General features: G+C 40.3%; 1 protein-coding gene across 1 annotated transcript; it reads left to right on the top strand.

Moving 5' to 3' along the window:
* The first annotated feature begins 4,872 nt into the window (after positions 1-4,872).
* Positions 4,873-12,485, top strand: LOC140235457 (trace amine-associated receptor 7f-like). The gene is made up of 3 exons (XM_072315483.1): positions 4,873-4,893; positions 6,137-6,371; positions 11,587-12,485. The coding sequence occupies exons 1-3, from the start codon at positions 4,873-4,875 to the stop codon at positions 12,483-12,485; spliced, it is 1,155 nt and encodes a 384-aa protein (XP_072171584.1).
* The last annotated feature ends 719 nt before the right edge of the window (positions 12,486-13,204 follow it).

Here is a 13,204-nt window from a genome sequence, read left to right as displayed (position 1 = left end):
ACGTCCCTGGTCCAACTTTGAACAATCTGTTATGTGTGCTTAGTTTACAACCCACTGTGACTTTGGGACATAACCTCGGGCCCCTGTTTGTTTTGTTTGTTTGTTTGTTTGTTTTTTTTTTTTTTGCATAAATTTGAGACATACTTATAAACACCTGAGAAAAGGTTTGATCTCAGCATCCCAGGATGATCCTTTCTATGCATTGAACAAACCGGATTTTCTTGTTCTTTCTTTTTTTCTGTTATACAATTCTGTTATATAATAATCAGGGCCGGCGCAGTGTTTTCAAAAGTGTGGGGCCCACTTCCGGGTTTCATGAGCTAACAAGCTTAAAAAAAAAAAAAAGGTCCTCAGCTCATCTCTCCGTCCACTTCCGGGTTTCTTCAGCTGACAAGCAAAAAAAAAAAAAAAAAAAGAAAAAAGAGGGCCTCACCTCATTCTCTCCCCTCCCATTTCCGGGTGTTCAGAGAAAACACATAACCTTACCGCCGCCATACTTCAAGATCTCTATCTATTTCTATGTTAGTGCCACTTACGTACTTCCGGTTGAAAAAAGTGTGGGGGCCCAAAGTGATGACATGTATTCCTTTGTATGGTGCACAAAAGTGTGGGGGCCCGATAATTATAGTTATGAAAGAAAAAAAGAAGACAATCTGTTCCAGCGCTGCCAATAGCGGAAACTAGTTGAGAGTGAGACTCCCATAGGCCAATGCTATAATTCAGGAGTCAAAATGAGTGAGATCAATAGAAATGCATGCAAATAAAATAAAGTTTTTAGAGTGAGAAAGGACCAAAATGAGTGAGTCTCACTCTCAATGAGTGAGAGTTGGCAGCCCTGCTGTTCCATTATAAGGCTTGTGGTTAAACAGGTAAAAATGAAACCCTACATCCAGGCCCTGTCTGAAATATCGATTGTTTACTATTATGCCATGTATATTGCATGTATAGAACCCGAGTGGAATGTCAAAACTCCAGCTATTACACTGTGAAAAAAAAAAAAAGTATTTGAGGTTTGGTTTATCATGAGCAGGACTATATAGATTAAATGCATAGTGTTTGATGATTTTAGACAGGATGTTTGCATATTCATTCATAACAATAGCAGTTTTTTTTTTGTTTTTTTTTATAGTGTTATGCTTAGGCTTATATAAAGAAAATAAAAAAGAATTTGGAATTTAGTTTATTGTGATTGTAAATGATGTTATATAAGATTTGACTATCATAATTATGATCTGGTATTGTTAATGGATAGTTGTTATTTTCAATAAAAAAAAGCTAGAAAGTGGAGTTTTGGAAAAGAAATTAATAAGGTGTTAATAAATTAACGATTTATGCAGTTCCAGAGAAGGTTATAAGGAGAAGGATTAAGAATAACTTAACGGAGGGAAAGTAGAGAGAGAGAGAGAGAGAGAGAGAGGGAGAGGGAGAGAGAGGAAAATAGATTGACTTAGTAAGAGGAAAAGAGAAAAAAAAAAACACAGAAGAATGAGACAAAATTATGTTATTAAAGGTTTCCCGAAATACAAATGCATGTTGATTTATTATACCCTCAACATCACTTTTGCGATGCAACGAATATCTAGAAACATTCCATATTTTTTGAGCTAGTTTTTCTTCTATTCTTCTTCAGATTACCTGGATACGCCCACACACACACACACACACACAAATCCTTCCAACCAATATTCCTGTTGTGACCTATCTGTCAATCATTGCTAAAGTACTGATATGTTTAACAAAACATTGGAACGCACCTTCCCCTCTACTCAGTATAACTTGTATGCTCCCTCGCCATGCCTTTTGTTAGTCACAGTAATATCACCATTGAACATGGTGAATGTAGACACTTTAGAAGACGGGGTTTATTGCCACTTGGTCTACTATCAGATGGTCTAATTCCCAGTTCGTCTAACACCACTATGGCTAAACTCATTTGGTCTACTATTAATTTTGTCTAATTCCCATTTGGTCCAATTCTCACTTGGTCTAAAGCCCAGTTTGGCTAATTATCATTTTGTCTAATGACCAGATGGTCCAATTGCAATTTTCTCTCCTTGGACTTTTCCCATTCTGTCTAATAAACTGCGGGTATTAGACGAAATTGGCATAGCCCATCTGAAAGTAGACCAACTGGTAATGAGTCTAAGTGGCAATTGGACTAAATGGTCATTAGACCAACTGGTTCTAAATGAAACGGAATGAGACCATGTGCGTCGAGACTACATGGCTATCGGACAAAGTGGGAGTAGACCAAGTTTAGTGATAGATCACCGAAGACGGAGCTAACGGAGAGGGAGAGCCAGTACAGCGAGAGAGAAAAATGAAAACATAACCGTTGTTTGTAATAACAAAAACAGTCTCAGAAACTGAAGTTTTGTTGTATTATCTTAAGTGCTTTGGTCGTATACTCGAATAGTAAATCACCAGTTGGTTGGAATAATGGTTAGGCTATTTTTGTTGTAAACTGCCGTTCATACTCCATGATCTGATTTCGACTTCTTGCGCTCACCATTTCTCTGCTAAGCAGAATGATGTTTATATCGCTGCTTTTGTCGCTTTATATACATTGCAGTTGTGTTCATATCTGACCGTTTACAGTTGTAATCTAATTTATACTAATGAAAGCGAATAAAGCAGACCCGGCCGTTCTTATGTTTATCGACGACGCAAAACGGGATGGGAATACGTGTTCTGATATCGTAATGGCGGAGAAGCGTGGAGTTCTTGGTTGCCATGGTAATGGTAGAGGCAATTAAGTGTATTTTTTTTTGTGTGTGTGTTCTCTGTCTAAAGGGTATACGAGAATTAATTTTGCGCAGAGTCAAGGAGCGTCACGAAATCGTGCCACAGCTCAGGAAAAAGGTCATAACTCACTAGGTTCGGGATAATAAATAGCAAGAGTATAACCTGCATTTAGCTTGCTTCATTTAGAATCGGGTTAGGTCTGATGGAAAAGGCTGTGACGAGGAGATCTGACTTTCGGTTTGCCTCTCCATCCACGCATAGCACGATATGGGACTACAGGAATATCACAGGGATGTATGTACGTACATGTGTCAACGTGTGTATGTATTTATGTATATTGTATGTATGTTCGTGCCTTTACAGCCAAAGATATATGAAAGGACGTTTCTTAGAAACTGCGCATCTCTTATAGCTCGTTGCCAGCTTGGCAGAGCGAGAGAAAGTGAAAGGGGGGGGGGGGGGGGAGGAGAGAGAGAGAATTAGAATTTACGCGGTATATCTGTACTGTATTTTCTGTTATACATGTCTTCGTGTTCATACTGTGACGTAAACCCCTATTTGTAAGCGTGACTTATAAAGTGATGTATGCATACTTATGGGATATTTATCAAGAGTCATCAAAAACTACAGGAGATCGTCGTCAGTTTGACGCCCACACAAGGGTTTTTGTGGGGAATATAGTGCGTACGTCCGATCATCGGAGATCAATGTCTTCCATCATTAGTTTCGAAATCACGCAGATGGAAACTTTACTGTAATAAATATATATATATATATATATATATATATATATATATATATATATATATATATATATATATATCAGTCGCAGATGAATGTGATAACGAGTCTGTGATAACGAGATGAATGTGATAACGGTCTATTTTACATTTGTGATCACAAAAGAATGACGTGAATAAAATCATCGCAGACAGATTTATTAATTTGATTTATTCCCACATTAATATCAACGATCGTCACAGTTTCGCAATCATGAAATAAGCATTATCTATTCGTTGTGAGAGGGCAGCAAGAACATATCACGTTTGTTTGGAAAAGAGTCCAAAGTAATTACAAAACTGGATGCATCGTAACTTAAAAGGAGTAAAAAAAAAATACAGACAAAAATCTACGTACTTAAAGACGGAAAGGTGAGAAGAATTGTCCTTGTATAAAGCTTGACATGACAGCTGGTGTGCGCAGAATGAGGGCAGGTTGTATATTGACACCTTACTTATGACGTCATAAGTATCACTACACCTTGAGAGAAGCCGTCTCTCTCAAGATAAATGATTACCTTCTGGTGACATGGCAACCGCAGAGTCTTTATGTATAATCAATGGAGATGTAGCCCCGTGTAATCTACCCCGAGACCAATAAACAGAAAGACTTTTTGCAACATTAGTAGGATCAGCAAAGGTTCGGTCCAGACATAATTCACAGCATCACGAAACACATGGTGACATGCAGGCCCGGGCCACATTGATAAACCAGGAGAAAACGTCTCACTCGGCATGAGAGCATTATTGTGCTCTTTCTTCGTGAACATTGCACGTGATTTATTTGAGCACATGACAGCCACGCTCTGTTCATAACCATTTGTTTACGCGTTTCGACACGAAATTGGCATTTCTGGTCCGTCGACGGGACACGCTGTGAATGAACTTCTTGAGACTGAACGAATGTGACAAGAATCATTGTCGGATCATTGACTCAAGCAAGTCGTAGACAATCTGCATAATATACACATTTCTAAGGATAGATTGTGATTCCTAGTGGTCAAGTGAGATAGGTTTACCGAGAATCAGATGATGGCCGGTTCACATTGACACTGGGATGATGCAGAGGGTTCCCGTACCCAATTCTCGTCGCTCTATTATAGGTAACTAATGAAGCACTTTGCATTTTATTCTGTCCGACTCAAACTTTTTATACATGAAGGATTGACTGTTAATAAAGCAAAACAGAGGGAACTAACATTGTTTGTTTGAATTTTTGAGCTCTGTTTTGTTTTGGTTCGTGTTGTGTTCACCAAAAGTTCTTGACTGCCGCTCGCAGCCGCTCGTCATGATAAATTCGACGTTACGTTGTAATAACGAAATAAATGAAGCAACATCTGCACCAAGTATGGACATGCCAACGACAACGGTAACATCAGAGAGTTTAGTGAAAATTTCTACAATTAAGTATCTGTTATCTAAACTATTACATGTTGTTCAGTAACGCAGTGATGAGCCATTCGAGGAATTTGGCATCCTGGTGAGAGGTAAAATAATGTCATTGCTGTACATAGGGCCTATAAGATTCATCATTTTCATTCCATTTATTAATTTTCACTTTCAACAAAAATTATAAATTCACAAAACTTATCATGATCAAAAAATGAGCATATTCTAAATATGTCAAAATATAACATTATCACACGATATAGGTTTTAAAGAAAAGATGCATGATATTTACCATAATCAATTGAATGATTGGTTACTTATGGGGAAAATTTTAAAGATAATTAGACAAGGATGACGATGTCGAAAATATTTATAATACAGTAGACATTATATAGTCAAGACTAACATTGCGATATTGTATATAGCGTTGTATATACGTTTTCAAAGAATACAATTAGATACATTGGCGCCAAATGCTAGAGCGAATTACCAACCGTTATCACAGAATATCTAGCACTCTCATGTTGGGAACGTAGATATAGAATGTTTGTTTGTTTGTTTGTTTTTTATCCAAAGCGAAACTGAGTAATCTTTGTACTAAATCGACCCTTTTGCTTTTTGTTGTGCCGTCTTTTCTTATTTGCTGGCTAGTTTTCATTCTTTTAACCGGTAGCTTTACTCTGCAAATGTATCTCTGATCTTTAGATTGTAATCTGCATCGCATCCATCGTAAAGGATGCGATGCAGAGTACATGCTTCTCTTTCTCGAGCTCGACAGATTTCATGTAATGATTATCAAAAATAATAATGCTATTTTTTCTCTCTCTCTTTTCTGTTTTCCTGTAAATGTGATGTACAATTTGTGTAGGTGAATTTGTATACTCTTTTCTGCATGTGAAACAGATGTATTGAAGTGAATACTATATACATAATAAGTGTGACCTTGCCTTTCAGTATTTGAGAGCTATGCTCCGTTTTTAAGATCTTCAAGATCTATGATTTATTTTTTGACGGCGTTCTTTTTCTACTAATTGTTTTACTTATATAAATAAATAAATAAATAAATAAATAAATAAATAAATATATATATATATATATATATATATATATATATATAATATATGTACACCACACACACACACACACACACACACACACACACACATATCATACTTGTACATAGTCATATATAGATATAATTCTCTTTCCTTTTATTTTTTCAGACTGGACATGAGATGCAACACCTCGGAATATTCGGTGGTTTCCATGGGGATGCTAAGCAACGTCTCCATCTTCCTCCCATGAACCTCAGCCGTGGCGATGAATTGGAAGAAGAGATCCTCCAACCAAACTACGCCCTCTTCTCTTTCTTGATCATCTTAATGCCGGTCATCGTCATCGGCAACTTCATGACTGTCTTCATCTTTTTCACCACGCCAAAACTTTTCAATCAGACAGGTAACGAATACAGAATTCACATCGTAAATATAAAAGACACAAACAAGTATGGCACTTAGAGGATATGTACAGTAATGATTTTGACCCTGTGAAGAGATTATAGTTGGGCCAAAAACAAAAGCAAGCAGGCGAGAAACACTGAATTTTTGTTTTTGTGGCATGCAGCAGTAAAATCTGTTATGTTGTGGGCATACGGTTGTGTTAAAAAGATCATGTTCGATCATTATAATTATCATCATTTATTGTATAGTTGTAGTACTAGGAGTGATAAGTAGATGTAACATTAGTAGCAATAACGAGAAGGGCAGAAGTAGCATTTTATTTTGTAGTATGGCCAGTGATTAAGAATCATGGTCTATACAGACATCATGTTTGTAGAATATGAAGTTACTGTATGATAGATGCAATAATAAGAGCTCCGTAATAGCACTGGTAATTTTAGTTTAGGGGACCAGTGTAAGGCATGGCGTCCACCAGGGCACGGACAAGACGCAGAAAGCAATTGAGTAATTCCGCACTCATTCGGCAACCTCTCCGCACGTTCTTGAAAGAGTCCGTTCACTGTCCTAAACATGTCTTAAACATACTAATTAACATGGCGTTACCGCACCTTCGGAGAGAGAAAAATTTCCGCGTCCAGACTTTGAACTAGACTAAAATTTTGTCGCGGAAATGAACTTCCTGACACCTTCGGCAACCTGTCGTTAGGACATCGTCAGGACATCCCGCCTTTCCGTAACACTTCCGCCCCTTCTGCAAACGCTCCTGAAAGAATCCTGCGGTGCTGGCAGCTTCGCAAATGAAAGCGGAAGACACATTTTTGGACAAAACACGAAAGAGTCAACAGATTCCTACGAGCAAAAGGATTTTGAAAGTGAAAAATCAATACATCATTAATCCTATGAAACATTAAAAACTCAAAGAAGGGGAAAGAGTGAGATCCCCACCCTAGCCCCCAGCCGAACCTCTCTTCCTCTGATGAGGAACCGGTAAGTGTCACCACTTCCCGGCGCCCAGTGAAGAAGGCACAGAAGCCTGAAGGCAGTACCTTGTCCACAGTAACTATAGGAAGAAGAGGAAGCAGCCCCTCCGCACCGATTAAACTTTTTTTTTTGTTTCGTTATTTTCAGAAATCATTTTCATTTGAGGGATTTTTAATAGTTGCCATTACATAGCACATCATTTTGTTAGTTTCAAAATCTGAAATGTGACCACCCAGCTCATAACTAGGTCAGTCTTTTTTTTTTCCAATTTTCATGCTTATACGTCAAACATTCAAGCTTGAAAAAAAAAAACATATCTAACTTGTTAGAATTGGACCATCCTAACCCATTCAAAGGGGGCCAGGACCAGTGCTATCTGAGCATCTCTCACAGCTTGTATTTGAAGCAATAAAGCAAGTGAATTTCGGCTAGTGTGACCTCCATGACGGTTAGCAGTCATATTATGAGAAAAAAACAAAACCGAAAGTCGGCTCCCAATTTATAGCCTTGCCCTATTTCCTTACACTGTCCGCATATCTAACTTATGTTGTTGGCAAATCATCCTAATTGTCCTCGTTCATGATTTTACCACTCCTGGTGTAACCCTGTTGTGTCCGTACTTTCCGGCTACGATTAGCATATTCCGGGGTATTTCGCCCTCTTCCTAAGTGATTCCTAGGACACTCGAAGGAATGTTTGCAGTCAGTCCGCAGAGATTCCTGGGACATGCACTGGCGTAGCCAGGGGGGGGGGGCGATGGGGGCGGTCGCCCCCCCTAAGATTTGGTCCGAGGATTTGGGAGGCGGAAAAAAAAAATGCGTGTATACTGTATGCATGCACATGAAGCGGGTCTCCTTTGCAACCTTTCATCAAATAAGATATTTTTTTTTTTAATATTTCACTCAAAGTGTGCACCAGATCGTTGAATTTCAATTCAAAATATGCAAAATCTCTCGTGCTTGGGAGGGGGTATCCCCCTCCCAAACCCTCCCCCTCTATGCCTCTTTCCCTAGCTAAGTACACTTTTTAGATTTACAAAAAATTCTGAATAATTCTGAGTGCACAAGACTTTTCACTAATACATGTATTCCGAAAACTGAAGGTTCCCTCATGTATAAGGGGAATTTCCCCTTTTAATCGACCCTTTCCTCCCTCAGCCCCCCCCCCCCATCAGTTTTCTTTTTTTTTTTATTACCCAAATGTTGATTCCATCAATATTTAATATGCGTTTTATGCGTATACGAGATATCTCAATTTCAACCTTAAAAAGATAAAAGCTCCATCGGAAGGGAAGAGTGGAGATAACACTCGCCAACGCCTTCTCCCTGCTCGCCCCCCCCCCCCCCCCCCCGCCATGCAAAGAAGTAGACTGTGGCTATACCAAGATCGCTTGATTTCAATTCTAAAAACGCAAAAGCTCCGCGAGCGGGAGGGGGAATCCCCCTTCCCCTAAGTTCTACCTCACTAGACTTTATACATACGCACAGATGGTGCACATTCGGAATAAGAGCTAAATTCCGTGATTTTAACACTTTGATGAAAAAGTGTTGCACCACAAATTTGCACCAGATCGCTGAATTTCAGGTCTGAAAACGCAAAATCACCTTCGTGTGGGAGGGGATATGCCCCTATCTACACCCTCGTGTGCATGCTTTTTCTGTTTGATTGCTGAACAGACAGCGTTCATGATATTCCGTGTGAGAATTAATACAAGAAGACTAGTGTGTTTGAATTATACTGTTTTATAGGCAATTTGTTCAATAATAATCTACACTAAAATATACTGCAACCTTAAACAAGTGGGACTGTTTCAACTCGTTAAAACACGCAAAAACATGCATCAAATTGCACCATTTGCAACATCAAAATGCAAAAAGTTCTCACCGTGGGAGGGGGAAACCCCCCTCCCACACCCTCCCCTCCCCCCTCGATCGCTCCGCTCGCTCGGGTTCAGTCGCGTTCATGATATTCAGTGAAAAGAATTAATACAAGAAGTGTATTTGAATTATAGGCAAATTGTTCAATAATAATCTACACTAAAATATACTGCTACCTTAAACAAGTGGGACTGTTTCACGTCGATAAAACGCGCAAAAACATGCATCAAATAAATTATTGCACCATTTGCAACATCAAAATGCAAACAGTTCTTATCGTGGGAGGGGGACACCCCCTCCCACACCCTCCCCTCCCCCTCGCTCGCTCCGCTCGCTCGGGTTCAGTCGCGTTCATGATATTCAGTGAAAAGAATTAATACAAGAAGTGTATTTGAATTATACCATTTTATAGGCAAATTGTTCAATAATAATCTACACTAAAATATACTGCAATCTTAAACAAGTGGGACTGTTTCACGTCGTTAAAACACGCAAATACATGCATCAAATTGCACCATTTGCAAAATTAAAATATAAAAATTTCTCACCGTGGGAGGGGGGAACCCCCCTCCCACACCCTCCCCTACCCCCTCGCTCGCTCCGCTCGCTCTGCTCGCTCGGGTTCAGTCGCGTTCATGATATTCAGTGAAAAGAATTAATACAAGAAGTGTATTTGAATTATAGGCAAATTGTTCAATGATAATCTACACTAAAATATACTACTACCTTAAACAAGTGGGACTGTTTCACGTCGATAAAACGCGCAAAAACATGCATCAAATTGCACCATTTGCAACATCAAAATGCAAAAAGTTTTTATCGTGGGAGGGGGTACACCCCCCTCCCACACCCTCCCCTCCCCCCTCGCTCGCTCCGCTCGCTCTGCTCGCTCGGGTTCAGTCGCGTTCATGATATTCAGTGAAAAGAATTAATACAAGAAGTGTATTGGAATTATACCATTTTATAGTCAATTTGTTCAATAATAATCTACACTAAAATATACTGCAATCTTAAACAAGTGGGACTGTTTCACGTCGTTAAAACACGCAAATACATGCATCAAATTGCACCATTTGCAAAATTAAAATGTAAAAATTTCTCACCGTGGGAGGGGGGAAACCCCCCTCCCACACCCTCCCCTACCCCCTCGCTCGCTCCGCTCGCTCTGCTCGCTCGGGTTCAGTCGCGTTCATGATATTCAGTGAAAAGAATTAATACAAGAAGTGTATTTGAATTATACCATTTTATAGGCAAATTGTTCAATAATAATCTATAAACACTAAAACATACTGCGATCTTAAACAAGTGGGACTGTTTCACGTCGTTAAAACAAGCAAATACATGCATCAAATTGCACCATTTGCAAAATCAAAATGTAAAAAGTTCTCACCGTGGGAGGGGGGGGGGACACCCCTCCCACACACTCCCCTCCCCCCTCGCTCGCTCCGCTCGCTCGGGTTCAGTCGCGTTCATGATATTCAGTGAACAGAATTAATACAAGAAGTGTATTTAAATTATACCTGTTATAGGCAAATTGTTCAATAATAATCTACACTAAAATATACTACTACCTTAAACAAGTGGGACTGTTTCATGTCGATAAAACGCGCAAAAACATGCATCAAATTGCACCATTTGCAACATCAAAATGCAAAAAGTTCTTACTGTGGGAGGGGGACACCCCCCTCCCACACCCTCCCCTATCCCCTCGCTCGCTCCGCTAGCCCGGGTCCAGTCGCGTTCATGATATTCAGTGAAAAGAATTAATACAAGAAGTGTATCTAAATTATACCCTTTTATAGGCAAAATTATTGTTCAATAATAATCTACATCAAAATAAACTGCTACCATAAACAAGTGAGACTGTTTCACGTCGATAAAACGCGCAAAAACATGCATCAAATTGCACCATTTACAACATCCAAATGCAAAAAAGTTCTAACCGTGGGAGGGGGGACACCCCCCTCCCACACCCTCCCCCCCCCCCCCCCCTCGCTCGCTCCGCTCGCTCGGGCTCGGTCGCTTCGCTCCCTCGCAGACTAACCGCCCCCCCTAAGATGAAACCCTGGCTACGCCGTTGTGTAGGAATGTTCCAGGACAAACCGATTCGCACATTTTTTCTGCGTCTGACGCGGACAGGATGCCAAAATGACAGAATTTGCTTCCGCAACCCTTCCTAGGCTTGTCCGTGCCCTAGTGGACGTCAGCTCTTAGGAAGAAGTTAAAGGACACTGTTGGGTCAGATGTGAGGATATTAGAAATTTATTTTTGAACATCATGTCAATATTTCCCTGTTTTCTACTTCTTTGATGTCATTACTTTTGCACTTCATTTTGTTTTTCGTTTCTCTGGCAGCACTGTGCTTGATCAATCTCGCCATTGCCGACCTCCTGACGGGTGCCATATTTGTGCCTTTCAGTCTGCCGTGTGCCCTCCACGGGGAATGTCTCGTCAGGTGGAGTCGCAATGCGTGTCTTACCGTGATCATCATGTCATACTCGTGCATCGGGGTGTCTGGTGGCACCTTAGTCATCGTCAGCATTGACCGATTCCTTAAGATTAGCCGACCACTCCGCTACCACACGATCTTCTCGAAAAGGAGGGCGATAGCTTGCCTGACATTTCTCTGGATATTTTCCGTATCTGCCACGATTTCATTCGTCTTGAGTAATCCAAGCATTGTTGTATTTGACCAAGACTATTACCACTGTGGTTTACAGTCAAATAACATAAACGCACGAGCTTATACGTACACCATCTCCATTGGTTTTTTCGCGCTGCCTGTGCTCGTGATGACCGCATGCAGTGTGAGGATAGCGCGCATCGCGCGTCATGCGCGTTGCCAGATAGCCAACCAAGAGGCCGTAACAGATACGCATAATCCACAGACGAACGGAGTCCTTGAACGGTATCGTGTGCGCAGGACGGACATGCGCGTCGCGGCTCGTGTCTTCACCGTCGTACTTGCGTTCTTCGTGTGCTATCTACCGTATAACGTGGAGCTTGTCTACGCCAGATGGACATCAAAAATGTTTCCAGGCGTATACTCCCTAGCGGCAATGTTAATGGTGGAAATAAATAGTGCTATAAACCCTATCATCTACGTCGTCACCTATGCGACATTTCGACGCGCACTGTCTCGACAGCTGACGAAACTCGTGGGTCGTCCAACGAGATCCAATTCCAACGTTTGGACAGTGACTGTTATACCATCACGTGGTCACGGTCAGAGTCGAAATGACTCAGGAATTTGACGTTGCTACAAACATATTCAACCTCTGATGTTAGATCAAGAGACAGGGCCGGGGGGGGGGGGAGGGGGCGAGCCCCCCCCCCCCCCCTTTTTTTTTTTTTTTTTTTTTTTTTTTTTTTTTTTTTTTTTTGCACCATCCGGAATACATAGGGTGTCACCACTTTGGGCACCCCACTTTTTTTTTTTTACCCCGGATGTGGCGCATAGAATGAAACCTGGAAGGATCTTTTTTTTTTTTTTTTTTTTTTTTTGCTTGTTAGGTGATGAAACCCGGAAGTGCCCCCTCCCCACCCCTCCCACCTTTTGAAAACATGGCGCCAGCCATGAAAGAAACTTGGGGATAATAAACGAAGAAATGTTCTGAACACTTTGTTAATGTGATGTTGAGAATCTTGTTTAGTCTATTTCTGGGACGAACAAAGCATCATATACCGCCAACAACAACCATAGAAATTTATTTGAAATGAATAGGCGTAATTTCATAACGGTCGATGGAGATATATGCCTTTGACAATACATATGGATTCTAGTGTTATTGTGCTTAATTTATTGTTTAGAAATTATATGTAATGTTACCAAATGAAAGGTTTCTGTAAGATCAGGAATAGGAAAATCAACAAGATGAAAGAAAAAAAAAAAAGTTCATTCATCCGAAAACAAATTGAGGTTCGTGATTCCGAAGGTTTGTTAGCAGGCATCTTATTTCATTTTCGGATTAAC

Source organism: Diadema setosum, chromosome 11, assembly GCF_964275005.1.
Source record: "Diadema setosum chromosome 11, eeDiaSeto1, whole genome shotgun sequence".
Taxonomy (NCBI): Eukaryota; Metazoa; Echinodermata; class Echinoidea; order Diadematoida; family Diadematidae; genus Diadema; species Diadema setosum.
Note: the sequence above shows the minus strand (reverse complement) of the source record. Positions and strands in the feature narration are given on the sequence as shown.